Source organism: Botryllus schlosseri, chromosome 7 (genome assembly GCF_051294905.1).
Source record: "Botryllus schlosseri isolate E-star chromosome 7, Bs_hap1, whole genome shotgun sequence".
Taxonomy (NCBI): Eukaryota; Metazoa; Chordata; class Ascidiacea; order Stolidobranchia; family Styelidae; genus Botryllus; species Botryllus schlosseri.
Genome location: NC_137242.1, coordinates 4,881,933 through 4,899,657, shown reverse-complemented (window position 1 = coordinate 4,899,657; position 17,725 = coordinate 4,881,933). Strand labels below are relative to the sequence as shown.

At 40.6% G+C, this 17,725-nt stretch overlaps 2 protein-coding genes across 2 annotated transcripts; one reads left to right on the top strand and one right to left on the bottom strand.

The window, feature by feature from the left end:
• Window positions 1-490: 490 nt before the first annotated feature.
• LOC145442426 (beta-lactamase-like protein 1) lies at window positions 491-7,221 on the bottom strand. Its single transcript, XM_080320333.1, has 10 exons — window positions 7,011-7,221; window positions 6,232-6,424; window positions 5,236-5,418; window positions 5,048-5,170; window positions 4,795-4,907; window positions 4,613-4,735; window positions 4,249-4,421; window positions 3,792-3,955; window positions 3,516-3,715; window positions 491-3,429 (listed from the first exon to the last, which is right to left on the bottom strand). The coding sequence occupies exons 1-10, from the start codon at window positions 7,180-7,182 to the stop codon at window positions 3,296-3,298; spliced, it is 1,578 nt and encodes a 525-aa protein (XP_080176459.1). The 5' UTR covers window positions 7,183-7,221; the 3' UTR covers window positions 491-3,295.
• Window positions 7,222-8,421: 1,200 nt separating this feature from the next.
• On the top strand, window positions 8,422-17,391 carry LOC145442425 (beta-lactamase-like protein 1). Its single transcript, XM_080320332.1, has 10 exons — window positions 8,422-8,666; window positions 8,743-8,935; window positions 10,220-10,402; window positions 11,163-11,285; window positions 12,000-12,112; window positions 12,642-12,764; window positions 13,768-13,940; window positions 15,377-15,540; window positions 15,621-15,817; window positions 17,123-17,391. The coding sequence occupies exons 1-10, from the start codon at window positions 8,474-8,476 to the stop codon at window positions 17,251-17,253; spliced, it is 1,593 nt and encodes a 530-aa protein (XP_080176458.1). The 5' UTR covers window positions 8,422-8,473; the 3' UTR covers window positions 17,254-17,391.
• The last annotated feature ends 334 nt before the right edge of the window (window positions 17,392-17,725 follow it).

Below are 17,725 nucleotides of genomic sequence, written 5' to 3'. Positions count from 1 at the left end.
AAACTTGAGTTACATAGATCTTTTGCAAGTGGCCTGTGATAACTTTCGACGCTCAAAACCATTAACATTTAGATTTCCAACAGACGAAGACATCGGTAAAAGTATGAATATACTTTTTACACGTTTTTTACAGTTAATGCATCTTTTTGTATTTCATGGTAATCCTGATGGCTTTGTAGTCCGGTTGATAATTGCTACCCTAGCCTACCCACTGCAATGTGTGATATTTCAGCGACGCGGGGTTAGGGAGGCAATGAAGGCAGCGCCTCACCTGTCTACTATGTTTTGAACATTTTTAGTACCAAATTGTTCGAAAATAGAGCGCGAAAAGAGAGGTAAGGCATGTTTAAAGCACGGCAGGATCATGCCTCACATGTCATAGCGCAATTCAGCGTACATATCTTAGAGAGAGAGAGAGAGAGAGAGAGAGATATGATATTCTTTTTCGCCTTCACCATCGAGATGCTTTGACGACGGAGTTGCGATACGGCCCCATGAGGTCATCTAGTCTGCGCCCCCGTTTTTTTTTTTCTCCTCCATGCTATCCGTGATTGCTGAGCGCCTAGCAGGATAGCTGCGGATACCAATTTTCGAGTCTTTGGTATGACCCGGCCGGGGATTGAACCCACGACCTACCGCTCGAGAAGCCGGACGCATAACCATTACACTACCTTAGAATTAATAATAACTGATGATAATCGTATGCAATTGTCGCACTGATTCCGATTATACTTCTCAATTCTCAAAGTATTCGGCGGTAACATAACGTTGCGCAATACGCCTATATTTTAACAGCGACTACAAAGCTACGTTATCAATCAATAACGTGGGTAGCTATGGCGCTGTTTGTAATTAGAATTTGTAATCGTGAATGTCACTTCCACTCACAGTTCATTTCTCGCCGTAGATCAGAAAGAAAATGTGTATCTGAAAACTGCATTGTGATACAGGCGCCTCCAGCATGTCTCCTATAGCTCTTTGATCAATCAACGTATCGTGCAATCCAAGATTTCGTAGCGGGTATATCGAATTCCGGAGCGATATTGGTCGTCGGCGATACAGCAACTTAAATTTGAGGATTTTGAATAGGGGGTCCGAGCCCCAAACCCTGAATACGCAGCTGTATAAACCTCTCAAAGACATGTTTTTTGTGTATACTACCACAATAATAATTATGCTGGTAGTGCTGAAGTTTCAGTGAAAAGTTGCTGCAGTTTCGAGAAATTGAGCACAAAACCACAATTTTTGAAAAGAGCCATATATTATGCCCAAAAGAGCCATAGGTTCCCGACCTCTGCTACAGACTCTAGATTTCTTAATTTAGTTTTTTCTTGCGTGTAATAAATATTTTCGATTCCATGTCTCAAAATTCACCCAATAGATCGAAATGTATCGATTGTTTTAACGCGCGTGCGATTTTACTAACAAATACAGATCTTGCTGTCGACTCTAGATTTCTTAATTTAGTTTGTTCTTACGTGAGCATTGAGAACAAGAAATTGATAGCAATATATATGCAATCCCCGATCTTATTGACCGATTTTATCATGAATTATCGAAAATTTTCGCGCTTGGCGTGTTTAGGCGAGAAAGGCTGACTCAGTAAACGGCCCCCAATTCAGATGATAAGTAGTGGTAAACACTGTGTAGCCTGAGGGGGGTCCGGGGGGCGAAGCCCACCAGTAGTTCGGTTTACCATCATATGCGGGGGCCCAAGACCAACGTTTTGGAGGGGGCCTGACGAAGTACTGTTACGGCCCTGTGTGGAGTGACCATTATACGCCCTTTCAGTGCCTTTCAACCCCTTTGAGCACCATCCGCACTTATATAGCAAAAAGAAATTCATCCGCAAAAATCAATCGACAATTGTTAACTTGAAAGTTCATAGCAGCTCAATATCAATAAATAGTTGAAAATGCGAGTCCGTAATGATGGTATTTACTAAGGATGGTGTGAACCTCAGAAAGGTTCAGTTTCGTGTGAACGTGAACCTTTTTGAAGGGTTCTGTGTGAACGCGAACGTGAACCTCATGACGTCACGTGACGTCATATTGCTAATTCCAACCCTACGTTTCAGTGAAGTGCTAGCCTATATTAATGTACGTTACACACGATGCCTAGCGACGACTCGGGTCACATATTGTCACAATGCTGAAGTACATATATAGACGTTTTAAACGTCGCCAAATGTATCAACCGGAGCAATCAAATGATATAACAATCCCATGAAATCAATATCATCCGACGCTTTGCTTACAATTTCGACGACGACTTGCAAGGGAATATAAGCTTACGCCTTATCGGTCTAGTTAGGCCAAGCCGGAGAACGAATTCGGCGTCTGAGTATTGCTAAATTGATATTGAGCAGAGTGGAAAACGGGTTTATATACTTGGTACCGATACTACCCCATTAACAAGTTATACAGCAGTAGCCAACACCCCAATCGCACGGATTTGCTTTTTATGATACAATAAACATATGAAGTCAATAGATCCCGTATACGCCTGCTAGATTTTTTACATCATTTTTTTTCCATTGATTGGCTGAATAAGCATCATTTGCTGACTACCCACATGTAGTGTATTTCGCTCTTGATGTTGTGTGATTGCGGTTCAAGCTCACAGCAAAGAGTCACTAAATATTCACAAACGAAAAGCTATGCGCAGTGCTGACACGGTCTCTGCGCACAGAAAATCTAAGCTGCGCACAAAAAAATCAGAAGTGATGACCTTTTTTTAGTCCTTACGCACTGTTGTCCAAGGGACAGCGCATTTTACCTGCAAACTGCAGCGGGTTACCTACCTCGAAACGCTAAACCATTTCTATCACGCCATGTGTTTCACCAAAAATCAACTTGGGTCAAAGTCAAGGTCAAAGTTCCTTTTATGCTCGTCAACAGAATTTATTCTCAGTGTCGTAAATGGATGGATAAAGGCCTCTGGTACTATTATTCTTGGTTTACCATATTTGAGAAGACAAAATCCCTGAAAAGTTATTGATACTTAGTAGAAGAAATAGTGCAATTGTTCTGCTCAAGTAAGAGTAGCCAGTTCCCAGCCATACCAAATTTACTTGGAGGGTAATTGAATACAATCGCTTCAATGAGTTCCCAAGTAATATACTTTGAAAAGGAGAAGTAGGCTTTTGATTTAGTTCCGACTGAAACAGTCTGGATAACAAAATAGAAAACGGACAGGACTATGACAATGCTATGTTATGCTGACTTTAGCCAAGTAAACGGGCATCAGCGTATAATGTGTATTTTCCTGTTGAAAGTGATTTGGCACGTGAGTTTCAGATGCGTTTAAATCCGAAAAAGTATAAATCGAGAATGTCGAACTCGTGATATCGGCCACCGCGGAAATCTTTAAATTGCAGCAAAGCTCCATTCATCATATTCGTCACCACGTTGCAAGGATATCCGTTATCTGTGGCGAGTGGGTAAAGGAATGTTGGTTATGGATATAGAAAATGTAGCATGACAGATCGTGATTTTGTCAACTGAAAAGTTTACCTTTTATGTACGCCCGGACCAGACCATCTTTGACGTAATCCAGCGCTGTGAAGTAGGGAGTATTAAGTTGCAAGTTAAACTTTGACATCTCCAAACGCCCGTTTCCGCTATCTGTTATCGTAACATTCTCGGTGCCGTAGAAAGTAAAGTTACCAACATACTTCCAGGGATCGTACACAGGCTTTCCTTTGCGTTCGACGCTAAATTGTGAATATTATTGTCACAGAGATGAAACATTTACCGGTTTGATAATTTTTCAGAAGCCAATCGATATACCTTCTGAGCACCGTCCGGAATACTGGTATAGCCTTTTGCAGAACTTTTCGAGCAACGTTTTCGCCTCTATTTCCAGACATCAAGATGTTGAAAGCTAATTTCAGGTCTGGTACAAGCGCCATGGAGGATGAATATCCGAACATATCCCCATCTTTACTTGCCACCTATAATTACATTTCTTTGAGTTTTTCCAACTTGTCAAATTTGACATTTTCATCAAATCTTCACAAATTAAAGTATATCAATAATAAATAGAGTAATATCGAATGATATAATATGGTGCATGAGTTAGGAACAGAAATTTCGAATACATGAAATAGCCACCAAATTATCTATAGAGTATAATTAACATATATGTATTTGGGTCAGCAACTGCGGCGCGTTCACAACATGGCAATCGAGGACACATAAGCAATTACTTTACTCTGACCGGTATTAAGTGGTTGTAATTACTCACCAAGTAGTCGCTTATGAGATTCATTTCCCATGGAGACCCGGTAAAATGAGCACGACCTCCCAAATAACCCTTTTGACAAACTTTTCTCGTCCTCAACATCTCAGTGAGAGACTGGTGCGTCAACATTGTTTTTGACGTTTCCAGAAAAGACATAGAAAATTTTGCTAGATCCGCTGTGAATGGATTGTTGAATCAGAAAGCGAAATCAAATTTCAAGAAGATGATCTCATTGACAAGCACTTAAAAATGAATCTGAATTAACAAATTCATTACAGTTAAGGTCGATTGACATATAATTCGGGGTGGAAATCTTGACGAGGAAAATCCTACGTATAGTATGATTTTCAGTCGGTTTTTCGCTTACCTGCCGATGAGAAATAATTCCCGGCTGGGCCGTACCACATCAAGTCGAAAAATGGAGCAGGCCAACCATTAAACAGATAACCAGTAGCCATTTCTGACATGGTCTTGGCGGGGCGGAAAAATCCTAAAATTTTATCGAAGTAGAATGATTTTAGTTTATAAAAGCAGCATGACGTTCAATACCCGTGTTCTTCATGTCCAGTGCTTCTATGATGTTCTTTTGCGCCCACCGTTCAAAATCTCCACCGCTGAAATTCCTGGCGAGTACATCGGCAAGCATGGCATATCCAAGGTTTCTGTAATATTTTAACAAAATTGTTGAGGCAATTACTTATTGTTGGGTTGATCTGAGCCCTTTTACCATTGACAGTAAGTCGAATGCTATAAATTTAAGAAATAAATTTCTGAGTAGTCCACGAAGCTATTGCTCGCTTACGTGTAAATGCATTTCGAACGCGGTGTAGCTAATAGCACCGTATTTCTTAACCTCCGAAAAACGTCTTCCAGAGTTCCATTGAATGCGACCCTACTTTCTAGAAGTGGATGGTGTGGAACTACTCTGTAGAAAGAAAATTACCGAAATCGTGATTCGTGTATTCTCGTGGTGCGTAAAGATAAACTCACGCTGGAAGGCCAGCTACCTGACTAGCAACGTCCAATAAGGTGATGTCGTCAGCTCTGCCCATTCGCGGATCCACGGTGAAGTCTGGCGCGTACTTGGTTATAGGATCATGCAGACTCACTTTACCCTCCTCCCACAGTTTGAAAAGGTAAAGAACAGGAAATACCTTCGCGATGCTGCCGATTCTGGATGGAAGATAGCAGCAGAATAGCAATCAGACTTCGTGTTAATGGACTGCAAATCACCAAGTCGACGAAGCCCACGCTGTTTTGCTCGCTGCACAGTCCAAATTGGTGGACAGTCGACAGGTTGCAAGCCAGTCACCAGGTTTTACGAAGGACTTTACAAGTGTATATACTTCAATATTGAGTTATATTTTTGACATTCTGACCCACGTACACTACTTATACTTATACTTGTTAGAATTGAACCAAATTTGGTGTGCAGCGTTTTAGGGTGAGCTGACAATTTAATCAATGAATGGCTGGAATCCGGAAAAAAAGTTATTTTCTGAACAACATTAACGTGTATACTCGTATAATACAGCAGATAAAGAACTGTGGAGAATCGAATCGCTGGGGTATTTTCCTACCATCATAGGCGTTTGAGAGAAATCTAACTTGATTGTCATTGTCGCGTTTTTATTTATTTATCTCAGAGCGGTCCATGAACATTTGGCCAAAGTCATGCGTTTGTCCGAGACTATATACGAACATCGCGGGCCTTATTGAAGGACAAGGGGAGCTTGTCACTGTCACTGTCGTAATCACTCTTGCGATTTTATACATTCCTTACATATACCTCTTTACAGTTTCGGCCTACAGAGTACAAAGTATCGCACATATTCGCAGTACAGGCATCTAATATAGTCGTTGCTGCTGCTCAATATTGGGACGGTGTGTGATTTATTTTCCTGTAGCACGAAAGTTCGAGAAACCAATGGTATGTGATTCGATACAGCTATTGCACTGGTTACTACGATCGGTTACACACAATACCTGTAAATAGTGTCTTGGGTAGGTCTGTCTTGATTTGTTTTGCTCATTCTGCCGAAATTCCCACTCCACACAACCCGGTCCATGTAAACTAAATTTGCCGTGACGGAAGGCCTCGATTTTTCGTCCACAGTGGAGGAGATGTAATCGTTCATCCATTTGAACAAATCGTCAAATTCGTAATACGCCTTGCAGTCTATGAAACATAAATTAATTTTTGTTATACGACTGTTTATGTGTGTTATAATATAACTGCGCTAATCTATAGGCTACCCTTTATGACACGGTAACCAGGACAGTAACTGCCGCACCCCAAACCTCCAATAGGGGGTGCCTGAACTCGAAAGGGGCCGAAAATGCTTGTAGTTTCTGGAACGTTTTATACAATAAACACAAAATAATAAAAGTGGTGCTATTATGTGGGTTATGAGACAATGTGGTGGTGCCGAACTCAAAAACTTGACGTGATAGAGAAAAACGGAAGTCATTTTTTAATTCAGCGCCCAAAAGTTAGTCACAATCAATTGTCTGATCAAAGTCAACAAAAACTGTGTTGACCAGTGATATCAAGCGTTGGCGGGCACAATTTACGGTGAACTTTAGCCTTGTATACAGTGTACAGCTGTACAGGGTACACGTACAGCACATATATATTCGAGTATCGCTCATTATGGTGTCGTAACAGTGCGGATAATGTATATTCGAACATGACGGCGAATTAACAGGGTGAAATCTCTCGAAGTCCAAAATAGGCCACCCATTCGCAATATACGGCATCTCACCAAGTTGCTGTGGTATCGGAAACAAGGGACATGTGACGTTGTTCTCTGTCTCCTTCTGATTGTCGCATTCCGCACGTCTCCGAGCGTACTGATACTTGCAACGAGCTCCGGAATATACGAAGTCTGCTATCAAGAACACCAGTAACGTTGCTTGCTGATTTCTGTTAGGCATTGTGTCTCATTTACGAATGTACGGAGGAACATGGAATCACTCCACACATATTTATATATATACACGGTGACATTTCGGGATTAATTAGTAATAACCGGGAATTTACGTGACTTACACGACTGTTTGGAACTTCCGCGCAGTTTTAGATATAGTTTATATTCTGCTATGGTGAAATCGAAAAATGACTACAACGATGTGGCGAGATACGCTATTAGAAGACGGATTTGAATGGCGTCCACTTATTGCGTCTCACGGGAAGTTTACAGATTGGTATTGTCCTGGTAGATGGGAATCTACCTGTATAGCATAGCCTAATTATATACGTATGTACGATCAGCTCACGAGATAGCTCAAGGGTTTGGAATAAAACTCACCATATTCAACACGAGGTCGAAAATCAATCGCATTTGCATTGTATGTTGCAACGTGTCCGCGTGATGTTGTACAATTTTAGTCGGTGAAACTTTCTGAAAATACTGAAATCCACGTGACAGCTTCATTTTAATAACTTCATTCGAATTCTCAAATGCCCTATAAAAGCCGAAACGTCGCCGTTTCAAAATATATATATTATTCTGCTTGATTTGTAAAGTGGCGATATATGCCACATAATGGAACAAGACGTGACTCTGTGAGTAGGAGTATGAGTACACTTATATCACAATATATTCGGATAATCGAGCAATGCCGCCTCTATATATGCCGAGGAAGTCACAATAACTACAGATACAAATTAAAGATGGTCTGCACTCCGCAACATCTATTTCTGTTAACGAATCGGCATCTAGCTAGAGGCTGTCGCGGTCAAGTGCTGGGAAATTACGATGATAATCGGAGATTGTCCTGCGATGTATGTTGAAAATTTAAACGATTAGTATTATGATGGGCAGGATTGCATTGCAAAATGAACCAGAAGTGCATGGGTCTACCTACGACAGTCGATTGGGCTGAATGAATTGGCATAATTACCAAATATTTGACCTATACGAGAAGTTTAACAAATAGGAACATGAGAGATAGTGTATACAGTAGATCTAGGTTATAATACATATATTTTGTAAGCCTAAGCAGCTGATTTCAGCTGTTAGGTGGAGCATGTTAAGATCTAACTGTACGACCAGGCACCAGCCTATCGAGGAATCCAGAGGCAGTCTTCTCAAAAACCCAGACGATATTAGACGCATTTAGGTGCAATCACGAATAAGGAATGTGCCATATATTTGAATACTCACCGTAATTCTTGAACACTTTCCTGCGCAGCTCCGTCATATAAAGCTTTCAATAAATAAAGATGAGCCAGGCGCGTGATACTGTGGTTTTAGCTGCTTTGTTAGTGGCAGCCGCAGCAACGTTTGCCGCTCTGTTTGCTTGGCAGTACGCCAAAAATGAAAGATCACACCAGCAGTCATCGACGCCAACGACAATATCGCCGGATACACCAGCACCAAATGGGTGTCCGTATTATCCACAGCCTCAAAAGATGGGTATGGTGAATCAGCAACGGAGCTTTGCATTCGAGCTGTTTCTCGCAGCACGTTGGTAGCATTTGCTCTATTCCAGATGTCGGGGAAAACCCAGCGTTTTCGGAACTCTTCAAATGGATGGACGAATACTTGAAGTCAACCTTGCACAACGTCACGAGGCCGTCGATTTCCGCGAATTTGGTCTATCTCGATAAAATTGTTTGGAAAGGAAATTTTGGAAATATCAGCAAAACCGAGCATCATCCGCCAACAGAAGATACTATTTACAGGTTAGATGCGTTTGAATCGAAAGCCGGTTTGTTGATGAACCACAAAAAACTGACTAAGAATCGCATATGATCAGAGGTGGTCCGTTGTCAGTAACGAAGCCCTTCTACTCATGACTTTCTAGAGTGGCTAGACCACTTCAACTTGAACAATTGTTTAGCAAAACTACAATTTGGATTTTGGAAGGTGCGAAGTAGTTTGGGAATGAGTTTGTGTATCGCTTTCACAACTACATTCATTGCAGTAAAGAATTTATCAACTCGAAGACTTTTCGTGTGCCCCTTATCAAGAGTTAACGGCACAATAGAGAGACGAGAGACATCTTTGTTATGGCTACCGGTACAGCTGATTTTGCCTATAGTGTTCATTTTTATTATTATTGTGTTATTACATAATACTATGGCAATTTGATTTTCGTTTGAGTCCCTTTCTGTGTGTATGTTGTAACTTTTGATAACGGGCACACGAAAAAAAGTCCTCGGGTTAATAAATTATTTACTGCAATAAATGTAGTTGTGAAAGCAATACTCAAGTTCAGTACCGCCAGCCATATTTTCAAAAATTAGTTTGTATCACTTTTATCACTGAAACTGTCTTATGAACTGCGTGAAATTACTCAAGACGACGGTAACGGAAGAACATTTGAGGTTTTCACCTGTTGGTAGTGTATAAGTCACTTTGCGTTGATCGCAAAGAGACATCTTTCATTTTTGAAATTATAGTCGCCTCCGATTAACCGTTAAAAGTATACGACGCCACGAACAAATCTACTGCGATGCATCTTGAAAAAATCAGGCTATCATGAATCAGTCAACCATTGCTTCCCCAACCATTAGTTTCCAATTCATCTGTTATTTAAACAGTAGGCTATACTATTATACTACCTAAGCTATATATTTGCAATTCACAATGTATGCTGAAATTGCTGAGACTTCAGTTAGTAAAAGACTATGAACCAGCTATCTTGTGCATACGGGTACGAGATCTACTTTTTGAAACTTGTGTACTTTCCAGTCTTTCATTTTGTACATCCACTTGAATTAATTTTCGCATATCATGGGAATCGCTACTTTTATCTTGTATATAATTGAGTAAAATGTACTGTGTTACTTTTTCTTATTCTTGAGTAGCAATGATGATTACTTTTGCGACCTTTGCACAACGGCGATTGTGCGGAATACATGGACATCGACATTGGAATATGTATATATTCAGATTTCAGATACAGATTCAGAAGATCTTGAATTTTACCAGTCACTGTCATACGCACTGTCCCTATTCAACAGAATCGCGAGCATATCCAAGATATTTCCTGCGCTGTTCCTTTTCAAACTCTGGGAAGACGGCAAAGTCAATCTGTACGACCCAGTAACGAAATACGCTCCGGATTTCTCCCTGCGACCGCAGATGGGTGCGACGAGCGACATTAATCTGATTGACATGGCGAGTCAGATATCAGGACTACCCGGGTATGTGTATACCAGGGGTGAGCAAACTACGGCACCCAACACCGTTTTGTGCGGCCCGCGAAAGGCTCAGGAAAAGTATTAAAGCATTGATAAAATGCGATAATTAAATGTTGTTTTCGGACTATGGTATAATTTTATTTTATTGTTGGCGCGATAGTGCGACATCAAGGCTGAGGCATTTTAAAAGGTTTCAATCGCTAAACTGCCCAGAAAGATGGAAATGACTTTTGGATCACGAGTGTAATTTTACATTGGCCACTCCGGTAAGTTCAGTACTACAACCGATTCGCGCGTGTGTGAGGTAGATTCTTTTTTTGTGTCTGCAGAAGTATTTATATTTATAAAATTTATATTAAGAACATTTGTCAGCATTGCGTGTCCTCGCGTTGAACCAAAAGTAGAATCAGTAAATCTATAAACAGATCACTGCTCACAGATTATAATTACAATCTCCATCCTGTTCTAAGAATCGGGACAACCGAGTTTCTTTCCTAGTATCGAAAACAGGTTATCGGGGTTGACCAGCTTATGAAATCTCGCCAATGTTTCTGGTTGGCTTGTTTTAAATAAAAATATATATTATTTCCATATCCTCATCAAATGCCAATATTGCGTTTTGGTATGAAATCCCAATTTTATAAAGTGCTACCCGCGAATGGATTTAGATGTTGAAAGCGTCCCGCGAGCTAAAAGTTTGCCCACCCCTGGTGTGTACGGTAAGGTCGCCAACAGACAGGTTTAAATGTGTTGATTATTTAAGAGCTTTACCTTTTAACCCAACCAACGGATCGGCAATTATCTTCGAAGGAAACCTTGAAGACGCTCTGCTTCTGTTGGAAAATCAGATTCTCGCCGCTGAACCAAGGACAACATGTATCTACAGGTTGCAATACTTGATTTAGTCCCGGTTCTTGTAGGAATAGAAATAGGACGTTATGTATTTTGTCCATAATGTAGAGTCCCGGGGTGGTAATTAGTTCTATCGCCCGATCGCGAGGTTCGTTCCGGAGATCGTGAATGAGTTATCACCAGCGATCATATATTAAGCGACACGGGTAATATCGACATCAATTTACAGTGTTCGTCGCTAAACATGTCTCCATTGATTGAATGCAACGAAGCACAAATCAGGTTAGAGAAATGGGGTGACTTTTTTCGCAACCCCAGACATAGGCTAATACAGATGGATTGCTTCAGCTCCGTATATTAATAATTTCAACATTCCAAAATACTGCAAGATTGTGATACGATGAAAATATTAGAAAGAGCCGAAACGGCTTGCAGTATACTATAGTCTTTCAATCACACATACAGCGTGGCTAAGTTGGAACATATAAATAATTGTATGTTCTGTGCATACTGAATGAAAAGTAACCGAGGAAAATATGAAAGAACAACCGATGAAAATGAAGTGACATTGGTCGATATTAGGCGAAAGAGATATGGTAAGCGTAAGTCGCAGTATATCGTCGGCATCCGGAAAAATTAAGATCGCGCGTTGCCAAAGTATGGACAGTGGACACTTCCGAGAATATCAGTATCGTAGAGTTGAGCTATGCAAAATCCAACCTCTCACGTGACATCACTTTCATTTCAGCAACTTGGCTTACCCTTTACTTGGACACATTTTGGCAAGGAATTTCAGCGATGGAAATTTCACAAGATGGGCGCAGACGGATGTTGTTAATAACTTGGGACTTGCGAACACAGGTAGGAACGTCGTCATACAATCACTATGTATGCAGTTATACGGACGCAGTTATTCGAATCAATGGTTTTTCGACCATAACATGTATGTCAATTTCTTCATTTGTTAGGTAAAATGAAGAACGGCGGTACATTTACAAATTTATGTAATATGTGAAGTTATTCAAGAGCTTTAGTAAGAAACGCGCGTGTGTGTGCGTGTGCATGTATGTGCGTGTGTGTGTGTGTATGTGTTTTTGTGTTTGTGTTTGTGTTTGTGTGTGTGTGTGTGTGTGTGTGTGTGTGTGTGTGTATGTGTGTGTGTGTGTGTGTGTATGTGATGTACGCCTAGTATGGGGAATATGCGTCTAAACTCAGAAACCCATTGAAGATCAAAGAAACCCCACTCTTGAAATGCTCAAACATAATGAGTATAGAATCATTGCTCAAGACCACCTGGCGGTGTACCGCACATCGATTGATCAATCACTGATACGTTCGGTTGCTGGTGTATATTTGTAAAGCTCAAGTGGACAATTCTGCTGTATTTCAGGGTTTACGTATGACGACGACGTGATTTCCAAGATGGCTACTGGATATCTTGGTACTGGCGATGCTGCTTCGATATTTGACATGGGGTGGTATGGCCCTGCCGGCAATTATTATTCCACAGCAGGTAGCCTAATTGATTAAGTGGGATGAGTTGATGCAACCGTTTTTCGATGTTTCAAGGTTTGCAGTCGCAAACGAACCCTAGAAGATCAGCACCATGAGCATTTTGTGTAATATAAGAATTATCTTAACATATTTGATCGAAACTCCATTTCAATTTCTATTTCCCGCCACTCTCTGCGTGACGGGGACAGCATGAAACGAGCATGAACTCACAACCAAGGTAAACCTAGTGTAATAGTCGAAGATGCTATTAATTCTCGAGAATGCGGATTGAAATATACGACACTATTCCGGTCGCGAATATAATGATGACTTGACTCCATAACCGCTACCTACTTGGGATCTTGAGCATATATTCATGAACAAAGAAATCAACTCTATTTATTCTACCGACAGCTTGACTCAAGTCATGATGAGGATGCGGATAGACTATAGCCTATAACACACGCAAGCAGGGCTCTCATGTCAAAAACGCGGGGCTCATTGTCGCAGCAGCGGCTGAGCTTCATAGTACATACTTATAACCATGCATTCACTATGATCATTAGTTCGCTACCTGGGACCAGGGATATATAGAACTCTATATATCCCTGCCTGGGACGTAGATAGTATCATAACTCTATGCTCTTTAAATTAGGGTTACCATATTTTGGAATCGGGAAAGGAGGACACTTTTACCAAATCCTAAAAGTTAGTTGACCGAAACTCAAAACAGCGGATTTTGAAATATTGCTGTGCTGAATATACAAAAAGGTCATCACTTTGATTCGACTCCCGAATGACCCGATCGAACGTCCGCATCACCTATTTCACGTCATTTATGCGGATTCCGAGTTCACCCTGTCCACTACCCTAGCTGTGAAGGAGGAAGAATCGCCAAAAAGGAGGACAGGCGTCCTCGAAGGATATTTGCAATTTCCCGAAAAAGGGGACAAATCCTCCTAAAGGAGGACGTACGGGAACCCTATTCAAATGATTTACAAATTTTTCCTGGAACTGTTAAGGTGATCTGGCGAAGTTTTCGATGTCATTCCTGGAAACGTCAAAAACCATTTTAAAACAAGCTACACTTTCCGAAATGATGAGACCTAGACATGATTGCGAGCACGACTACCTCGGCGGACTTGCTCAAATGACTGGATCCCCATGGGAGATGGAAACGATTGATGAGTATCTGGTACCGTATATATAGCATTGGTTCTTAGCCGTTGTTCCATGGAACACTATAGCGGTTCCGTGAGGCAATCTCAGGGGTTTCGTGGAGGTCACGTCACACTCTCAACTCATACATACGATTTGTGATGATACGCACGTCTTGGACATCATTGGTTAAACGTTACATGTAATTAGGGTCCGATAAGTAATCGGATTGTGACTGTGATGGCGGCACCTTGTGTGCAGTTGCATATGTTAGGCCAGATTGGAGTTCAGAAAGCGAAACCCCCTTCCTCCTGAAATGTCCGTTCTATCTCCAATATGTATAAGTTCATCTATAATTATAAGCTATTGGTATCACGCTGTTGCGTTTCGATCGAACACTACTATGAAATTCTCCGACGTGAAGCCTCGCATTTCAGAACTGGAATCTGAAAGGGGACTTCAGGAGTTGCAATAAATATACATTAAGATGCATTCGTTTTGTGTTACAATTATATTTTGATATTTTTTTGTTAACATTTTGTTGATAAACAGTTCATTTCGGGCACCTGTATAATCTATATTCTATATAGTAATGTATTAGATGTGTTTTATGGTAGATTTTCGTTATATTGACTCAACGAAAATTTGGAGTTCCTCAAAGGCTTGCAGATTGGCGTCAGTGTTCCGCAGGTAGGAAGAGGTCAAGAACCACTGTTACATAAGCATCTATAACAACAAATTGATACGTATGTTACACTCATGTGATTTCGATAAATTCCTCCATTGCACTTAAAACATAGGGCTGCACTTAAAACAGACATTTTTCAAACATTGTTGTTATGTACATGATTTGTTACAGACGCAAAAAACAAAATCTCAAAATAAAATACCATGGTTAGCGCGAGCACACGTAAGATGGTTCATGTGTTCATGTAATATTTCACCATGTGTCCTATATGGTGTCGACACAAGCAAATCTCACGGCTCAGTGAAATTGAATCACGTCACAATTTCCATTTGGCTACAGGCAATTTGACGGTCATTTTTGACCGGCTTGCCGAGCATTAAATTTGGTAAAACGGATATCAATCGAAAGCTGACTCTGCACTGATTACGAAAATATGAATTTTATTCCGCTCGCGACCCTGGAACCCCCACAATCAGCCTCGAATTTTTCATCGTTATGGAGATTAGCATTGGGACGCAACAATGCTGTCCGATCTTTTTCTCCTGAGCTACTCTCTCGTTTCGCCAGAGAGCATTGTTGCGTAGTAGAGGTAGTAGAGTAGTAGTAGGCTACTGTAGTGGTACGACTTTTGAAAAGAAGCATTACTTTATAGGACATTAATTTTAACAGAATGTCTCTTGTTTTAAATGCAACCCTAACTAACAAATGAATGAAATCTGTATGTACGCCAATTTCTAAACAATGACCACGATTGGTGGAATTTCAAAACAAATTTTGCTTTAAAGATCGTCAGAAAAGACGGTGACCTCCCCGGATATTCGTCAAGCATGGCGTTGGTGCCCAGTCTAAAGATAGCCTTCAACGTGCTCATGTCTGGAAATAGAGGGGAAAATGTTGCACGGAAAGTCTTACAGGAACTAATCCCCGTGTTTCGTGACACCTTAAGAAGGTATGAACCTGAAAACAGTTTTGCCTACTGTGATGTATATATATACTCTAATTCTGTTTGCGAAATTCCTACACAATCAGATTGGAACAAAAAGTCACGCCTACACCGGACCGTGCAAAGTACACCGGGACTTATTCCTACTACGAACTATTGACTCAAGTCATAAAAGAAGGGCCGGGAGGGGTCTTGCTTATGGAAAACCCACAGGTTTCAGGAAGATACAACACTACCGGACTGAGTTTCGTGGAAGACGGTGTCTTTCGACTGGTTATACTCGGTGAGTAATTGGTCAGATGGCATAATGAATACATTATGATTCAGCAGAGATGGTAAAATTAGCAATTATTGGTACTCAAGTACAAATAATGCCCAAACTTTTGCTCCATTACTAAGCCGAAGAAGCTAATATAAATACATATCCCTCAAATATGCGCTATATCGTAAAAACGCCGGAATAAGATAGCACAGCATGTGATAACGCCTATATGAGACAACACAGCATTTCACAACTCCTAACGACAACACCGAACATCCATCCAGGTGTTTAGTTGGTGTTGTCAATAACGGAAAAAATTATACTGATACTCGAAGTAGAAGTAGTCATTGATAGCGCTCAAGTACAAATAGATCTAATGCCGAAAATTTCGACTCAACTACAAGTATTTAAAGATATCCCACAATTACTCCAAGTAAATATTAAAAACTCAGAAAAACACGCAAGGACATAGTTTGAAAATCTAGATTGGGACGAGGTGACGGAGATTTATTTGTTTCATCGACTGTGACATCCTTCAAAATTGTAAGGTAGGTTACGTTTTTGCGTCTCGCATTATAACGAATGACACTATACGAATAAGTGTATTTCCGAAATTTTATTGTATTCGTGTTACGTGCAGGTCACATTGTCAGGTGTTTACAATTACAATCATAAAAGGAATACTTTAATCACCTGACAATGTGGCATTTACATCACGCGAACACAATAAAATTTACAATTACAATCATAAAATGGATACGGGGATGTGAGCGGCGCAGCGTGCTAAGCGACATCGTCACGACATCAAGAGTTGTTGGCTCGAGTCTTAACCCTTTCTCGCTTCTATGTGTCCTCATCGCTAACCGCACTGCCATACCAATGTTTTTAAAGAAAAACTAAATTTATGGTGAGTCGAGTCAAGAAAGTCGGCAGCAATGATAAAGTTCCGAGCGCACGCAAAACGACACAGACTGATGTTGGAAGCGCACAAATGTAGAAGTCGTCCGGAAGACTACGAAGGCAAAGAACCCGAACATTACAAACTCATTGTCGTGGAGCACATGGCCTCGGCGATAAGCACCACTTTTATGCATGAAATAAACAAATAAAGGGATGCAAATGCCTTTGAACACTAAATTATATTTGACAAAACCTAATATGTAGAAAAAATAACAGAAATTGCAAATTGAAGTAGCCCTTTTGTAACCATAGACAGTCCGCTTCTTGAGTTGACGTGTTTCACAGCTGACCATACCTCCGAATTTACTTCCCTAATATGAATACCGTGCGTTGCGGAAGAAAAAAATTTGTTCATCATTCTGACAGGTGGAGAATATCCTTGCCCAAGTCCGGATGTATATAATCAAGAGATCGTCCACTTCCGTGATTATAGCAACGGAACTTATAATACGTTCGATATGCCGGCGGCGTTCGTTTATGGATTCAAGCGAATTTGACGGGAAATGTCTCGTGAAAATGAATTAACCTGCATATAGTCACAACTTGCAACTTACATTCATATTGTTTATTATATTCATCTGATAACGACTCATGCAGTTGCACGTGATATAAATTGTTTTTGTTCACGACATAAATGTCCAGTCTCCATCTTTTCGGTTCTGGTGATGTGGGTAAGACACAATATACGAAGATGATATCGTCAATACCAAATGTCCGAGTGATGCTAATGTAAGCATTTCCTTAGCGTTCATGAGAGTGATATATCGTAGTTAATGTTATAACTATAACCAGGCCCGTAACTGCCGCACCCCAATCCCCCAATTGGGGGAGCCAAGCTCGAAGGGGCCCAAAGTTATTTCGTGAATTAACATAAATTATAAAGCATTTTTTGAAACATTATGCAACTTTTGCAAAAAAATTTCGCACCATGCGCGATTTGAAGTTGTCAATTATCTTGATATTTGGGTT

Bases quoted from the DNA above. Each gene is read 5' to 3' on its own strand.
- LOC145442426 (XM_080320333.1), bottom strand. From the start codon at position 7,182: ATGCCTAACAGAAATCAGCAAGCAACGTTACTGGTGTTCTTGATAGCA. The intron at 4,736-4,794 runs GTATTGAACGTC...ATAAAATTTTAG, and splicing joins ACTGGACATGAAGAACACGG to GATTTTTCCGCCCCGCCAAG. The intron at 3,956-4,248 runs GTGAGTAATTAC...ATGTAATTATAG, and splicing joins ATCTCATAAGCGACTACTTG to GTGGCAAGTAAAGATGGGGA.
- LOC145442425 (XM_080320332.1), top strand. From the start codon at position 8,474: ATGAGCCAGGCGCGTGATACTGTGGTTTTAGCTGCTTTGTTAGTGGCA. The intron at 12,113-12,641 runs GTAGGAACGTCG...GCTGTATTTCAG, and splicing joins CTTGGGACTTGCGAACACAG to GGTTTACGTATGACGACGAC. The intron at 13,941-15,376 runs GTACCGTATATA...TTTGCTTTAAAG, and splicing joins AAACGATTGATGAGTATCTG to ATCGTCAGAAAAGACGGTGA.